Here is an 18,260-nt window from a genome sequence, read left to right on the forward strand (position 1 = left end):
CCACACCCTGTTCCTTGCAGAACCAGCGATTTTAGACGAGGGTTTCAACTGAGGGTCTCCAGCATTACAGGGTATCAGGGTCATGGGGATTATTCTTTTAGTCTTGTTACCAATGTAAAAGCTCTCTCAATTAGCTTCAGGCTTTTCTTATTATTAGCATGTCCAAACCAAGATTAGAAGGTCCTAGGTAACTTAAGGGCGTCATGGTGGCGTAGCAGTAGCAGTAGAGTTGCTGCCTTACAGCACCAGAGACATGGGCTTGATCCTGACTACAGGTACTGAGTTTGTACGTTCTCCCCGATAGCACGGTAGAGTTGCAGCCTTGTAGCGGCAGACACCCAGGTTCGATCCCGACCACGGGTACTGTCTGTACGGAGTTTGTACGTTCTCCCCGTGACCGCGTGGGTTTCCTCCGAGATCATCGGATTCCTCCCACACTCCAAGGATGTACAATGACGTATACCAATTGGCTTGGTATAAAAAATTAAATTGTCCCTAGTGCGTGTAGGATTGCGTTAACGTGCGGGCATCGCTGGTCAGTGCGGACTCGGTGGGCTGAAGGCCCCGTTTCCCCACTGCATCTCTAAAACTAAAACAAAACTAACGTCCCTAGCATTCTCATGCTTTCCTTCTCCTTTTTCGAAAGAAGCTATTCAGCTTTATTGGTTCCAAGGTTGGTTTGTGTATCTGAAAAGCTGTGCCCAATTACCACCAAATCGCCAAAACTGTTGCCACAGGAATTGGGGAAGGCAAACATTGCAACCTGTCTATTTTGTTTGCACTGCTGACTCAAGTATGCCTCTCTTTATAATTGAATTCTTCAGGCACAGGCTCAGTATTACTGCTGCACCACGATGGTTTACCTGTTGACTCTCCAGTATAATTCACCTACCTATGGATTGACTGGGCTTATATTCACCGGAATTTAGAAGGATGAGAGAGGTTCTTATAGAAACATGTAGAATTCTTAAGGGTTTGGACAGGATAGATGAGGGAAAAATGTTCCCGATGATGGGGGAGTCTAGATCCAGGGGTCACAGTTCAAGAATAAGGGGTAGGCCATTTAGGACTGAGATGAGGAAAAACATTTTCACCCAGAGAGTTGTGAATCTGTGGAATTCTCTGCCAAAGAAGACGGTGGAGGCCAATTCACTGGATGTTTTCAAGAGAGAGTTAGATATCGCTCTTCGGGCCAACGGAATCAAGGGATGTGGGGAGAAAGCAGGAACGGGGTACTGATTCTGGGTGATCAACCATGATCATATTGAATGGCGGAGGTATCACAAAATGCTGGAGTAACTCAGCAGGTCAGGTAGTATCTAGGAGAGAGTGAATGGGTGACATTTCGGGTCGAGACCCTTCTGCAGACATCAGTCTGAAGAAGGGTCTCGACCCGAAACATCACCCATTCCATCTCTCCTAGATGTTGCCTGACCTGCTGAGTTACTCCAGCATTTTGTGATACCTTCGATTTGTACCAGCATCTGCAGTTATTTTCCTACATATTGAATGGCGGTGTTGGCTTGAAGGTCCGAATGGCCTACTCCTGTATCTACTTTCCATGTTCCCACAGGTAGGCTGAGCTCTTTCCACTTCACACAACACCCTCTGTCTAAAAAAGGACACCAAGTGCTAGAGCATCTCTGGAGAATAATGATGGGTGACATTTTGGGTTGGGATCATTCTTCAGACTGATTGCGGGGGGTGGGGGGGAAAGCTGGAAGAGAAAAGGGGCAGGACAAAGCCATGCAGGTATGACACCCCTTTTGGACAATGTCAGGACTGGAATTACTTAAGCTAACTTCGGAAAGTTGAAACCATTCCATTTCTTAAAATTATAAAATTGCTACAGAACAGATATAAGGTAGTTCTTGAGTGCAGTGATATCTTATGAGTGTTCTGATTAAATGAAAAGGGATATAGACCAAAGAACAACAGCATGCACATGATGAATTCAACAAAGCTCAGTAGTTGTATAATAAACTCTTATTATGATACTACATTTAGTTTTTTAAAGTTTAGTTTAGAGAGACAGCATGGAAACAGAGCCATCGAGCCCACACCGACCATTTCTACCAGTTCTATGTTATCCCATTTTTGCACACTAGGGGCAATTTACAGAAGCCAATTAACCTGCAAAACTGCTAGTCTTTGGGATGTGGGAGGAAACCGGAGCACCTGGAGGAAACCCACGTGATCACAGGGAGAACGTGCAAACTTCACACAGACAGCACCCGAGGTCAGGATTGAACCTGGGACTCTGGCGCTGTGAGGCAGCAGCTCTTCCGTCTGTGACACTGTGATATCCATGCCTGGAGTCACAAGGAATAAGAGTAGAATTAGGCCTTTCGGCCCATCAAGTCTACTCCGCCATTCAATCATTGTCTGATCTATCTCTCCCTCCTAACCCCATTCACCTGCCTTCTCCCCGTAACCTCTGACACCTGTACTAATCAGGAATCTATCTATCTCTGCCTTAAAAATATCCACTGACGGCCTCCACAGCCTTCTGTGGCAAAGAATTCCATAGATTCACCATCCTCTGACTAAAGAAATTTCTCCTCATCTCCTTCCTAAAATAACATCCTTTAATTCTGAGGCTATGACCTCTAGTCCTGGACTCTCCCACCAGTGGAAACATCCTCTCCACATCCACTCTATCCACAGGCCTTTCACTAAACTCATTCTTCTAAACTCCAGCGAGTGCAGGCCCAGTGCTGACAATTGCTCATCGTAGGTTAACCTACTCATTCCTGGGATCATTTTACACTTCAGTTTAGTTTAGTCTAGAGATACATCACGGAAACAGGCCCTTCGGAGATGAGAGCATCCAGAAGAAAAACCTGCACCCCCTTACAGAGAGAAGGGGGTGCAGCAGGCAGTGAAGAAAGCGAATGGTATGTTGGCATTCATAGGGAGGGGATTTGAGTATAGGAGCAGGGAGGTTCTGCTGCAGTTGTACAGGGCATTGGTGAGACCACACCTGGAGTATTGCGTACAGTTTTGGTCTCCTAATCTGAGGAAAGACATTCTTGCCATAGAGGGAGTACAGAGAAGGTTCACCAGATTGATTCCTGGGATGGCAGGACTTTCATATGAAGAAAGATTGGATAGACTCGGCTTGTACTCGCTGGAATTTAGAAGATTGAGGGGGGATTTTATAGAAACTTACAAAATTCTTAAGGGGTTGGACAGGCTAGATGCAGGAAGATTGTTCCCGAGGTTGGGGAAGTCCAGAACAAGGGGTCACAGTTTAAGGATAAGGGGGAAGTCTTTTAGGACCGAGATGAGAACGTCTTTTTTTCACACAGAGAGTGGTGAATCTGTGGAATTCCCAGCCACAGAAGGTAGTTGAGGCCAGTTCATTGGCTATATTTAAGAGGGAGTTAGATGTGGCCCTTGTGGCTAAAGGGATCAGGGGGTATGGAGAGAAGGCAGGTACGGGATACTGAGTTGGATGATCAGCCATGATCATATTGAATGGCGGTGCGTACAGGCTCGAAGGGCCGAATGGCCTACTCCTGCACCTATTTTCTATGTTTCTATGAACATTGAAACTCAGCGTAGACAGCACCAGAGTTCAGTCTTGAACTCTGCTCACTGGAGTTTGAGGTAGCTGCTCCACTAGTTGTGCCACTTTGCTGCCCTGAGAACCTCCTCTGTTTGCAGTCGTTTTAACGGAAAAATATCTGTCTTGGCAAGTGGGCAATCAGCAGTCCATTTATTACATTAAAGGGCGGCTTGTGGACTCATTACATTTTTTCTGTCCAATATTAACCAGCATTAACTTGTGTAAAATAAATAGGCAGCTGGCTCATTAAACAGAGGGCATGTATGTCGTTAACAGTAATTAAAGTTTTGTAATTTAGATTTTTATTTACCATATGGTTAGGCACTTTGCTTTGGAAAGGTTGGCTGGATGTGCTGGGGAAGAATACAACGATTTACTTTTATCAGAAAGACATTTTTAATTTTGCGTACCATTGCAGTTAGTTTTACATTTGGCTTCCTTTGCCAAAGTCACACGTCTGGGCACTTGGTTCAATCAGCTAGGGACCCTTTATAGGGCAGCACAGTGGCATCGTGGTAGAGTTGCTGCCTTGCCTCACTAGAGACCCAGGCTTGATCCTCGCTACAGGTTCTATCTGTACAGAGTTTGTACGTTCTCCCCGTGATCTGCGTGGGTTTTCTCCAGGATTTCCCGTTTCCTCCGACACTCCAAAGACATACAGGTTTGTAGGTTAATAGGCCAGGTATAATTGTAAATTGTCCCGAGTGTGTGTAGGATAGCGTTAGTGTGCGGGGATCGCTGGTCGACATGATCTCGATGGACCGCAGGGCCTGTTTCCGTGCTGTATCTCTACACTACACTGAACTGAAGTGTAAAATTGCAGTATGACTCAAGATGTTACCAGGGCAGGGCTGTAGCAATTTGCTTTGTTGCAAGCCTTCAACTTTTATGTTTGTGCAGCCACGCACTGATGTGTGGGGGTAGTTGTTACAGGAACAAACCAAGCTGAGATTCCTACCAGGAAAGAATTTAGTTTTTTAGTTTAGAGATACAGCGCTGAAACAGGTCTGAGTCTGCCCACCACGTCCGCACTGACCAGCGATCCCCACACATGAACACCGCCCGACACACACTGGGGACAATTTTACACTTACACATTCACATCGAGCTAATTAGCCTATAAACCTGTACATCTTTGGAGTGTGGGAGGAAACCGAAGATCTCTAAGAAAACCCACGCAGTTCACGGGGAGAACGTACAAACTCCGTACAGACATGCACCCGTGGTCGGGATCGAACCCATGTCTCTGGCGCTGTAAGGCAGTAGATCTACCTCTATGCCACAGTGCCACCCACTTGCCACCTGAATCTTGTTTGTGTTTAATGTAGAATAGAGTTAAGCCTTCTTTCTTTTGGCTTGCTTTTGGCACAGGGAGATTTTGCCTCTGTGCCCATGCTTATCCCATAGTCTGAACATTCTTTTAGAGCATCGTACAATTCCTTGCGTGTAATATACAGGAGAAAACTGTCCGGGACTTGTATTCTTGCTCTCTGTTTTACATCCTAATCAGAGCTGAGGGTCAATCAGCCATAAATCGAAGCCATTTGAAAAGTGCTCCTGTTAATGAAAATAAATAATAAGTTCTGCAGTTCTGGTGCAGTTTGTGTCGTTCTGGTGTGCAGGAAAAAAAACTGCAGATGCCGGTTTAAATCGAAGGTAGACACAAAATGCTGGAGTAACTCAGCGGGTCAGGCAGCTGGTGTCTTGGACATAGGTAGGGAGAGATTGGACCAGAGGGGATAGGATGGAGTCGAGGTAGGTGGAGATTAATTTGGTGGGACATGAACAGGCAGAAACAATGGGTCTGCCAGGACAGTTCCCTTTGTGGATTTTGGGGAGAAGGTAAAAACAGGCCATGCGGGGCTGGGGAACGATTAGGTCGGAGGCTTTAGGGGGCAGAGAGCCGGAAGAGATGAGATCAGTAATGGTGTCACAAAATGCTGGAGTAACTCAGCGGGTCAGGCAGCATCTCAGGAGAGAAGGAATGGGTGACGTTTCGGGTTGAGACCCTTCTTCAGTAATGGTGTTGAAGATTAAGGCCTGGTGCTCGTCTGTGGGGTCATGGTCCAAGGATAAGTAGGAGGAGGTGTCTGAGAGTTGTCGTCTGGCCTCAGTCCGGTAGAGGTTAGCTCGCCTGACCCGCTGAGTTACTCCAGCATTTTGTGTCTGTGTCGTTCTGGTGACTGCATGGTAGGAATAATGCCATTAATCTGGAAAGTCCAGACAAGGATGTTGCTGGGTATGGAAGGCTTAAGTTATAAGGAGAGATCGGTTTCGTCTGGCATTGTTTTCCCTGGAGCAAAGGAGGCTAAGGGATGAGTGTACAAAATCATGAGCGGAATGGATCGGGTAGATGCACGGAGTCTCTTGCCCAGAGTAGGTGAATCGAGGACCAGAGGACACAGGTTTAAGGCGAAGGGGAAAAGATTTAATAGGAATCTGAGGGGTAACGTTTTCCACACAGAGCGTGGTGGATGTATGGAAAGAGCTGCTAGATGAGGTAGTTGAAACTGGGACTATCCCAACTTTTAAGAAACAGTTTATCAGTTACATGGATAGGACAGAAGATAGACACAAAAAGCTGGAGTAACTCAGCGGAATAGGTAGCATCTCTGGAGAGAAGGAATGGGTGATGTTTCGGGTCGAGACCCTTCCTCAGACTTTTTCTTTCCCACACATGGATAGAACAGGTTTGGACAGATATGGGGAAAATGCGGGCAGGAGGGATTAGTTTAGCTGGGACATGTTAGCCGGTGTGGGCAAGTTGGGCCGAAGGGCCTTTTTCCACGCTGTATCACTCTGACTCTATGACTATGGTCTTGCAGAGGTTCATAGAATCATAATAATAATAATAATGCATTTTATTTATATAGCGCTTTTCATATACTCAAAGACGCTTTACAGAGATTTTGAGAACATAGGTAAATGAATAAATAGATAAATAAGTAAATAAATAAATGAACAGAGAAAGGAGACAGAAGGTGAGGTGACCTTCAATGGTTGAAGGCAGTACTGAACAGGTGAGACTTCAGCGATGTTTTGAATGTGGTGAGTGTGGGGGAGTCTCTAACGGTTTGGGGTAGTGAGTTCCATAGGGTGGGAGCAGCGATGGAGAAAGCCCTGTCCCCCCAGGATCTGAGTTTAGTCCGGATGTGGGGGGATAGGAGATTGGCAGCGGCAGAGCGGAGGGTGCAGGTGGGAGTGTGCCTGTGGAGGAGGTCGGTCAGGTAGGATGGGGCCAGGTTATGGAGGGCTTTGTAGGTTATGAGGAGGATTTTGTATTGGATTCTCTGGGGGATGGGGAGCCAGTGGAGTTTAAAAAGGACGGGGGTGATATGGTCACGGATCGAGGTGTGTGTGAGTAGACGGGCAGCGGAGTTTTGAATGTATTGAAGTTTATTGATGATTTTTGAGGGTGCGCCATAGAGGAGGCTGTTGCAGTAGTCCAGACGGGAGGTGATGAAGGCGTGGATGAGGGTTTCTGCAGCTGTGGAGGAGAGGGATGGACGGAGACGGGCAATGTTTTTGAGGTGGAAGAAGGCTGTCTTTGTGATGTGTTTGATGTGTTTGTCGAAGGAGAGGGTTTGATCAAGGATGATTCCAAGATTCCGGATGTGAGGGGCATAGATGAGGTGAGACCAAAACTAAACATAGACTAGTTCAGGAAGGCATGGACTAGTTAGGCAGAAGGGCCTATTTCCATGCTATATAACTGATTCTATAAGGAGAAAATTATCTGCGATTTTTATTCTTTCTATCTATTTTACATCCCAATCAGAAGTGAGTGTTTTCCAGCCATGAATTGAAGGCATTTAAAAAGTACTCCTGCTTAGAAAAGGAGCAGCACATTGGCACAACGGTAGAGTTGTTGCCTTACAGCGCCAGAGACCCGGGTTCGATCGTGTCTAAGGGTGCTGTCTGTACAGAGTTTGCACGTTCTCCCTGTGACTGCGTGGGTTTTCTCCAGGTGCTCTCGTTTCCTCCCACATTCCAAAGACGTACAGGTTTATATGTTAATGGCTTCTGTAATTTGCACCTTGTGTGTAGGATGTGGAAGTGGGATAACATAGAACTAGTGTGAACAGGTGATCGTTGTTCGCGGTGACTCCAGTGGGCTAAAGTGCCTGTTTCCACTCTATATCTCTAAACTAAACTATTCATGATTGCTCTGCCCTCCCCACTCCCCACTCACCTCCGATTCCATCTTTTCCATGCACGAAAAAAATCACTTCTGTGGTCCATCATTGTCTTTTTTCCCTCTGGAGCTCTAGCATTCCCATTCCCAGCATATAGTCACATTCAGGGCTGTTTTTACAGCATTATGGGCCCCCGGGCAAAGCAGTGTACTGAGGCCCCTACCGTTACTCTCCCCCACCCCCCTTTCCCTACCAGCCCCCCCCTGTCGTGCCGGCGAAAAGCACTTACCGAAAAGCACTTAGCGACGGACTTAGGGTGCTACATTGTTGCGAAAAGCACTTACAGATCGCTGTGAGAAGCACTTAGTGACCGAAAATGTTGCGAAAAAAGCACTTATTGAACCTACATTTTTAAAGTAGTATTTATTTATTGCATGTCACTTAACATACACAGATCAGCATGGGGCCCCTATGCTCGTGGGGCCCCGGGCAAGTGCCCATCAGGCCCATGCGTTAAGACGGCCCTGGTCACATTTGCTTTGCATTAGTGCAGATATTTTATCAAGACGAGACTTGAGTTTTAAAAGGACTTCAGGTGAGAGCATGATTTGCCTCTTTTGTCTTTTAAGTATTCCAAAGAACAACAGGAAAGATAATTTGGTTTTAAATGTTTAACAAGCAAGATTGCTTTGCATAACTCGATTCTGTATGGGATGGGATCTCAAAGATGGATTCTTTAAAGTAGAAGTCCAAGATGGCGCCCAACCCAGGCGATTATTTGTGTGCTGGCCGCAGAAGTGGATCTGCAATCACACATTACAATCGCTCCACACTTTAAAATCTCTACTCCTATTCCCTTATCATGTATCTGTACACTGTAATCATGTACTGTATTGCCTTTCCGCTGTCTGGTTAGCACGCGACAAAAGCTTTTCGCAGCACCTTGGTACACGTGATACTAAACTAAACCGAACTGAACTGAATTGCATGGTGTTATGTAAACTCTGCGTAATCTTTCCTGCAGGTTAAGGCTGAGGGTGGTTTGCAGATGGCTGGGAGGGAGTGGTGCATGTTTCTTCTTCAAACATAACGCGACTTAATTGTCTGGTTTGAATAAGAGCCATGTGTTGCGAGGTCATCATGGGAACCTTGGGAACGTCGGCCTTAATCAGATCAAGAATCCCACTTCATGAAAGAGGACGGGGCAGGGAAGGGTTCTGTGACCATTTCTTCACTTTTAATCTCCATGTGGTGGGGGAAGAATGTGTCTTCGCAACCACATGTAAATTGTCTTTCAGTGCTGCAGCAAGTTATTCTTGAAATGTCATTCAGCAGCAAAGTGCACTCAGCTGTTGGGTTGGGCAGAAACATTTTGTTTGGTTCAGAGGCACAGCATGGAAACAGGCCCTTCAGCCCACTGGGTCAACACCCACCATCCATCACTCGTTCACACTAGTTCTATGTTATTCCAATTTCACACGAAGAACATGCAAACTCCATGCCGATAGTACCCTGGGTCAGTCCAGGTCACGACCAGCCACACTGCTGTGCCACACTTCATGACCTTAAGGAGAATGCAATGATCCAATGGATAGTGTGGTGGCAGAGTAAGATGAGTTGCTTCCTTGTACCCCAGCAGCCTGGGTTTAATCATGACCTCTAGTGGAGTGTGCACGTTCTTCCTGTGACCCTGGGCTTCCTCCCACATCTCAATGATGCACTGGTTGGTGGGTTAGCTGAAGAAGGGCCCCGACCCAAAACGTCACCCACCCACGTTCTCCAGAGATGCTGCGTCCTTTTGTGTAAACCAGCATCTGCAGTTCCTCGTTCTTGCAGAAGGTTTGTGCTCTGTTTTGGGGCTCCTTGTGGAGTCTTGCATCAGAACGCACCCGCTGGTTTGAAGGGTCTCGACCTGAAACGTCGACTGACTACATTTCCCTTCTCGGATGCTGCCTGACCCGCTGAGTTCCTCCAGCAGCTCTCCTTCTATAACACCAACAGATTAACCGGCTGGAATCTGTCAGCGAGTTTGGGACATCCACATGTCAAAAATCCCATGACTGAACTACTACTATTTACCAGCACAATTCCCAGGCCAGGCCACCGAGCTTCAGTTTGAGAAAGCATTGAGTCTGAATTTAGTTTCGTTTATTGTCACTTGTACCGAGGTACAGTGAAAATCTTTTGTTGCGTGCTAATCAGTCAGCGGAAAGACAATATATGATTACAATCGAGCCATCCACAGTGTACAGATACATGATAAAGGGAATAACGTGAATAATGTTTAGTGCATAGAAACATCAAAAATAGGTGCAGGAGTAGGCCATTCGGCCCTTCGAGCCTGCACCGCCATTCAATATGATCATGGCTGATCATCCAACTCAGTATCCCGTACCTGCCTTCTCTCCATACCCCCTAATCCCTTTAGCCACATCTAACTCCCTCTTAAATATAGCCAATGAACTGGCCTCAACTACCTTCTGTGGCACTGAATTCCACAGATTCACCACTCTCTGTGTGAAGAAATGTTTTCTCATCTCGGTCCTAAAAGACTTCCCCCTTATCCTTAAGCTGTGGCCCCTGGTTCTGGACTTCCCCAACATCGGGAACAATCTTCCCGCATCTAGCCTCTCCAACCCCTTAAGAATTTTATATGTTTCGATAAGATCCCCCCTCAGTCTTCTAAATTTTGATGTCTTGTTCTCACACCTGACACTTCCTTTCCTCTGTAGCTCCCCCTCCTCTGACTCTCAGTCTGCAGAAGACCCAAAGCGCCACCCATTCCTTCCCTCCAGAGATGCTGCCTGGCCCGCTGAGTTACTCCAGCATTTTGTGTCTATTTTTGGTTTAAACCTGCATCTGCAGTTCTTTCCTACACTACTCTCTGGTTGTTGATAGGATGATTCAGTTGCCTGATAACAGCTAGGAAGAAACGGTCCTTGAATCCGGAGGCTCAGAACTTCCGTTTGTGAAGGCATGCTCAGACCGACAGTGAAATCTCACCCTGGGTTTTGTGCTCAAGGCAAGTATTGGTCTTGACCACACAGCCTTCCACATCCAAGAGGAAAGCACAAAAAACAAATAAGATGCCTGTCTGAGGGTCCAGCAAATGGCTCAATGGTACTTTATTGTCACGTGCATGTTGCTACATGTTGAGCAGCAGTTCACTAGTTAGCTGTGGGCCACAACAGTTCTTGCTCAGTGATGCATTGAATAGTTGGCCCTTTACCACATCGTTGACCTTCTCCAGCTGAAAGTTTGAGAGAGCGTTGCTTATTGCCTGATCACTGATTCCCGCAGCTCTGCATGGTTCCAAACATGAACTTCTATGAACCCTGTCTACATTTATTTGTTGGGCAGTGTGCCGTTTACTTGGAATTGATTTTTTTTTTTTAAACTTAAATCACTGGTTCAAGGATTGGGCAGTGAAATTGTTTACTTGTCGCCTGCTTATTCCAAATCCCCAAAAACATTTAGAGAATTTAAGGTTAATCCTTGGTCTCCTGGCTTGTCAGTGCTTGAGCTGCTTTTTTAGAAATTGATTGCTGAGCAGTACCACACACAGTATTGCACACACAAAATGCTGGAGTAACTCAGCAGGTCAGGCAGCATCTCAGGAGAGAAGGAATGGGCGACGCACATCGCCGCACTGGTGGGTAAGGCAAAGCAGCGCCTTTACCACCTTAGATAACTGAGGAAATTCTGAGGATCTCTGAGGATCCTTCATTGCTTCTACTCTGGGGCTGTAGAGAGCATCCTGTCCGGCAACATTACAGTCTGGTTTGGGAACAGCTCTGCCCAGGACAGGATGGCCCTGCAGAGAGTAGTGCGTTCGGCAGAACGCACCATGGGAACTACACTCGTCCCCCTGCAGGACCTATACATCAGGAGGTGCAGATCCACAGCAAGCAAGATCATGAGGGACCCCTGCCACCCCAGTAACGGACTGTTCCAGATGTTACGATCAGGCAAACGCCTCCGCTGTCACGCTGCGAAAACGGAGAGGATGAGACGGAGTTTCTACCCACAGGCCATCAGGACTGTCAACTTTTATAACCCCAGAGACTAAATTTTTGTCGACACTAATAGTAACTTATTAACTTTATTTATATGCTGTAACTGTAATTCTTTTTTGTGCACAACCCGCAGGCATTGCCACTTTCATTTCACTGCACATCGTGTATGTGTATGTGACAAATAAATTTGACTTGACTTGACGTTTCGGGTCGGGACCCTTCTTACCACACACAGTAATCACTGCTTTTCATTTAAATGTGAACACGTGGCTCTTTTTACCATCCGAAAGAGATACAAAGTGCTGGAGTAACTCGGCAGGCCAGGAGCATCTCTGGAGAGCATCGATAGGTGTCATTTCTGGTCGTGTCTGAAGAAGGGTCCCAACCCAAAATGGACGCCTATCCATGTTCTCCAGCGATGCCGGCTGGACCGCTGAGTTGTTCAAATACTTTGTGTCATTTTATTGTAAACCCGCATCAGCCGTTCCATATGTCTCATTCTATTGCCTAATTCTCTTTAAGTTTTTAGTTTTTTTAATTCTAGAAATACAGCGCAAAAACAGGCCTTTCGACCTACCGAGTCCATGCCGACCAGCAATCACCCCGTACACTAACACTATCCTACACACTAAGGACAGTTTAGAATTTTTATCAAACCAACTAACCTACAAACCTGTAGGTCCTTGGAGTGTGAGGAAACCAGAGCACCCGTTGAAAACCCACGCGGTCACAGGGAGAACGTACAACACCCATGGTCAGGATCGAACCCTATTCTCTGGCGCTGTAAGGGAGCAACTCTATTGCTGGCCCACTGTGCTGCCCCCCTTTTCTATTAACACTGTTGCAGAATGAATGGAACTTGTGATTTTTCTTGTTTGTTTTTCAAAATGAAACTTCCAATGAGTAAATATTAATCTTATAGCAATTCTACAAGTTCTGTTTAGTTTAGTTTGGAAATGCTGCATGAAATGAGGCCCTTCGACCCACTGAGTCCATGCCGACCATTCATCACCTGTTCACACTAGTTCTATGTTATCCTACTTTCTCTACACATTTGGGTTAATTTACAGAGGCCAACTAACCTACAGACCTGCACATCTTTGGAATGTGGGAGGAAACCGGAGCACCCGTAGAAAACCCTCATGGTCATAGGGAGAACATGCAAACTCCGCACAGACAGTACCCATGGTCAGAATCGAATCCGGGTCTCTGGCGCTGTGAGCCAATGGCTCCACCAGCTGCACCTCTGTGCCTCCAAGTTTTGATTCTGGTAGTAAAATGGAACTAAGGTCATCTTGTCAGAGTAATTTTAATCAATGCTGCCATTGTCACAGGTCGGCAATCCAATCTCGGGTGGTCTGTTTATCCCAATTTATGTAAATTATGCCTCTGTTTTATCCTGACATCTGTGCAAATGCATAATGCTCAACCACTGGCAATGCAGATTTTTTTTAGATTTTTGCAGCGCCGGAGACCAGGCTCGATCCTGACTATGGGTGCTGTCTGTACGGAGTTTGTACCTTCTCCCCGTGACCTGCGTGGGTTTTCTCTGAGATCTTCGGTTTCCTCCCACACTCCAAAGACGTACAGGTTTGTAGGTAAATTGACTTGGTAAATGTAAAAATTGTCCCTAGCGGGTATAGGATAGTGTTAATGTGCGGGGATCGCTGGACGGCGGGACCCGGTTGGGCCGAAAGGGCCTGTTTCCGCGCTGTATCTCTAAACTAAACTAAACCTGCATGTTAGGCTTCCACTCCCTGTTCTGCCAAAGCTCTTTTCTAACTTTTGAAATTAAGAGCAAAGCACCAGGGAGTTCATTTAACTCCAAAGCAATAAAACCTTTCATTTTCCATTCCTCTTAGCATAACTTAGCAATCCAGTTGCGATTGCTGATGTTAAAATGCCTTCTTCAAATAGCCTTCTGCCCTTCTTCTATTTTCTGTAGCATTAGTCAGTGGCTTCAATACTCCAGGAACTTCTATTGTCAAAAATATAGCAACTCCTACCTAAGTTTCTGTAGAGCTGCGTTGCAGTGTAAAATAGACAATAGGTGCAGGAGTAGGCCATTCGGCCCTTCGAGCCAGCACCGCCATTCACCGCGATCATGGCAGATTTAGAGATACAACACGGAAACAGGTCCTTCAGCCCACCGAGTCCGTGCCAACCAGCGATCCCAGCACATTGACACCTTCCTACACACACTAGGGACAATTTGCAATTATACCGAGTCGATTAACCTACAAACCTGTATGCCTTTGGAGTTTGGGAGGAAACCGGAGCAAAGCCATGCAGGTCATGGGGACAACATACAAACTCTGCACAAACAGCACACATAGTCAGGAACGAACCCAGGTCTCTGGTGCTTTAACGCAGCAACTCTACCAAAGCGCCACCGTGTTGCCCATGAAAGTGACCATTTAAAAAAAAAGTAATTGATGGAATGTTTAAGGAACATTTATACAGGCACCTGGATAAGACGGGTTTGGGGAGATATGGGCCAAATGCAGGCAGGTGGGATAGAGTCGATGGGACATGGTGGTCTGTGTGGGTAAGTTGGGCCGAAGGGCCTGTTTCCATACTGTATCGCTCGATGACTCTAAGCAGAGTTGTGAACTGAGCTGGGTAAATGGGTTGCTGGAAATCTACATTTGAAACTCAGAAATTGATTTCACTCTGTTAAAGCATGTTTAGAGATACGTTGTGCACACAAGTGATATGAAACCAAAAGATCTCTCTTATTGGGAATCTTTTTTAAACAGAAGTGTTTAAACAGCAGTCCCAAACTACTATCTACTTCAATGGTGACCCTCGAACTATCCTTGTTCGGACTTTGCTGGCTTTACCTTGGCACTAAACGTTATTCCCTTATCATGCATCTATACACTGTAAATGGCTCGATTGTAATCATGTACGGTCTTTCCACTGACTGGATAGCACGCAACAAAAGCTTTTCACTGTACCTCGGTACACGTGACAATAAACTAAACTGAAACGACGAGTTTCAAAAGCTACACCTGAGGAAATTGTTGAAGTTCCTGTTTAAATTTCTATTTTCAAATTTCAAAACCTATTTCTACTCCCTAGCGTTTGAGGCCCTCTGAGGGGGTGCTGTGAACTGTTTATGTATGTGCTGTTATTTTTCTGTGCCATTGTATGTTCGTTCTTAGTACATGAACTGATGTACAGCACTTTGGTCAACGTGGGTTGTTTTTAAATGTGCTATACAAATAAAATTGACTTGACTTGACTTGACTAAATAACACCGGAAGAAGAGAATGCAACTTTTTTGGGTGGGGTTTCAATTGCCTCGAGCATCTTCTGATCATGGGGCAGCATTGATTATTAAATCGGCAGAACATTAGAAGAGATGGCCCCCTCTTTCCCCTTTGAGTCCCAACCAAGGTTAGATTAACAGAATTTTTTGGCTTGTATCTTCCAAGATTACCGAGTGGAGGAAAATTTGAACAAGATAATAGGATTACACCCATCAACAGCTCTAATGTTCATCATGTTATCTTTTAGTCACTTAATTAAAAAAATGGCATTTATCTGCTCGAGATGAGCAGTTACCTGAAATGTGCTTCGAAGCTTAAATATCAAGGACTTTGTATCAGGCACATTGACAATCAGATGGTATTTTTGTGCTTGCATGAATTATCCTGCCTACAGCAGTTTTAAGCAAAAGCACAAATGACTCAAGTAAAATGCGTGGAAAGGATTACAGCCTGCAAGTGACGTTCATTGGAGAGATTGCACTATTTCTGACAGCCGTTTAACATATTGTGCATTTGTAAAGGGTAACCGGTGCCTCCAAAATGTCACAATATCAAACCTACGACTACCAGGAGAGCTACAAGTGTTGTGAAAATCGTCACAGTTACATTGGCGGCACGGTGGCACAGCGGGTAGAGTTGCTGACTTACAGCGCCAGAGACCCGGGTTCGATCCTGACTACCGGTGCTTGGCTGTACATTGTACAGAACCTCGGTACACGTGACAATAATAAACCTAAACCCGTACAGCCTGATGTAACATATAATTCATCTTCCCAAAAGAACATTGAAAATCTGGATTAACCTTCAATGAAGGCAGAACATTCTGGAAATGCTCAGCAGGTCAGGTGGTATCTGCGGAAAGGGAAACTGAGCGGAATGTTCTGGACAGAAATCTTTCATCAGAACTGGGAGGGAGAGAAAGGAAGCTCGTTAAGATGAAGGGGAAGGGTGTGTCTCTAATGAGATAAACCAGTGTGACTGGATCGAGACTGTACTTTCTGTAGCCCCATCAGTAGGCTGGTGGTTGAAAAAGTGGCATTTGATATTTCAAAACTGAGACTGATCATTAGAAAGTGTAGGAAGGAACTGCAGATGCTGGTTTACGCTGAAGATAGACACAATCTGGACTAAATCACCAGGTCAGGCAGCATCTCTGGAGAAAGGGGATAGGTGACATTCGAGATGAGACCCTTCTGAAGGGTCTGAAGAAGGATCTCAACCCAAAACGTCACCTATTGCTTTTCCTATTCCTTTTCTCCAGAGATGTTGTGTGTCCCCCGCTGAATTACTCCAACTTTTTGTATCTATCTTCTGATCAATAGAAAGTTGCTGAGTTAGATGGAGATCCATCATGACAGAACAATGTTGAGGGGTTGAGTAGCCTGCTCCTGTTCCTGGCCAAGCAATTTGCCATCCATCCACTTGGGAACAACTGTGATTAACTTTGGTTGGTCTCTGAAAAAAAAAAAGATCCTTAATGTTCACAAAACAACTGAGACCACGTTGTACTGTGAGCTTGCAGCGTACTTTACATGGAACTGGGCAATTGGTTTAATCTAGTGATTTATGTTTTTTGTTAGTTTGGAGACACAGCGCGGAAACAGGCCCTTTCGTCCCACCGGGACCGCGCCGACCAGCGATCCCCGCACATTAACACTATCCTATACCCACTGGGGACAATTTCGTATTAGATTTACCAAGCCAATTAACCTACATACCTGTACGTCTTTGGTGTGGGAGGAAACCGAAGATCTCGGAGAAAACCCATGCAGGTCCCGGGGAGAACGTACAAACTCTGTACAGACAGCACCCGGAGTCGGGATTGAACCCGGGGCCGGCGCTGCATTTGCTGTAAGGCAGCAACTCTACCGCTGCGCCACCGTGCCGCTCCACTGTGACTGTTCCTCAAAATGTTTTCCTGTTTTACCATTGTTGTTTTGTTTTGCTTTTAAACATTGTAGACATGCACAGGGCCACCCAGACCATGTAAAGGTCTTGCTCTGTGCGGGTATGTAAGCAAGATCACAGGTGCGTTTTGTTTTCAACAGTCCATTTTGGAAGCATTGGAATAGTGAATTGGAAATCTGAAAAGTCCAAAGGTTTAGCTTGCATATTGCTGTAACTAAATTTGCAATGAACAAGGTGGGAATGGCACAGTGGTGCAGCGGTAGAGTTACTGCCTCACAGCGCCAGAGACCCGGGTTCGATCCTGATTACGGGTGCTGTCTTTACGGAGTATGTACGTTCTCCCTGTGACCATGTGGGTTTTCTCTGGGTGCTCCGGTTTCCCCCCACAATCCAAAAACGTACAGGTTTGTAGGTTAATTGGCTTCTATAAATTGTAAATCGGCCCTAGTGTGCAGGGTAGTGCTAGTGTACGGGGGGTGATCGCTGGTCAGTGTGGACTCGGTGGGCCAGAGGACCTGTTTCCGCGCTAAAGCCTAAAGAACGATTTCCATCTCAATAATCTTTGTTGTTTTTGTCTTCTCACCATAACCATAGTGCTGGATACCGCTGGTCAAGAGGAATTCAGTGCCATGAGGGAGCAATACATGAGGACAGGAGACGGGTTTCTCATCGTCTATTCAGTCACGGACAAGGCCAGCTTTGAACATGTGGACAGGTTTCACCAGCTCATCCTTCGAGTCAAAGACAGGTACGTTTCTGTAATGTTGCGTGAGTCCTGTTTCCTTGAACTCCATTGTCAGCATACGGACTTTTTAATGTACCAATTTGATCTCTCTTTAGTCTGCTGCTTCAAACGGATCCATTCATGTAGCATCTCACTGGATGTTTCAAAGCTCTTAACAATTTATGAAATGTATACAAGACCATAAGACATAGGGGCAGAATTAGGGCCATTCGGCCCATCTAGTCTACTGTCATTTAATCATGGCTGCCCAATTTTTCCCTCTTAACCCCATTCCCCTGCCTTCTCCCTGTAACCTTTGACGCCCTTGCTAATCAAGAATCTATCCATCTCCGCTTTAAAAATCCCTAATGCCCTGGCCTTCGCAGTCGTCTGCGGCAATGAATTCCACGGATTCACCACCCTCTGGCGCAAGAAATTCCTCCTCATGTCCATTCTAAGAAATTCCTCCTCCTCCCCACTGTAAATCTTATTGTAATGGTGGAACTGCAGCAGTAGAGTTGTCCACTGCAGGCTCCCACACAGCAGTGTAAAGGCGCTGTCCCAGTTTTCCGATTTTTTTAGGCGATTACTGGCGACTAGGCTGTCGCACAGTCAATAGACAATAGTTAA

General features: G+C 45.8%; 1 protein-coding gene across 1 annotated transcript in view; it reads left to right on the plus strand.

Moving 5' to 3' along the window:
* mrasa (muscle RAS oncogene homolog a) overlaps positions 1 to 18,260 on the plus strand; it is a 58,562-nt gene that overhangs the window by 16,037 nt on the left and 24,265 nt on the right. The window contains exon 3 of the mRNA XM_078403320.1: positions 17,501 to 17,654. Coding sequence (XP_078259446.1) covers positions 17,501 to 17,654 — 154 coding nt within the window. The remainder of the gene's footprint in view (positions 1 to 17,500; positions 17,655 to 18,260) is intronic.

Source organism: Rhinoraja longicauda, chromosome 8 (genome assembly GCF_053455715.1).
Source record: "Rhinoraja longicauda isolate Sanriku21f chromosome 8, sRhiLon1.1, whole genome shotgun sequence".
NCBI lineage: Eukaryota > Metazoa > Chordata > Chondrichthyes > Rajiformes > Arhynchobatidae > Rhinoraja > Rhinoraja longicauda.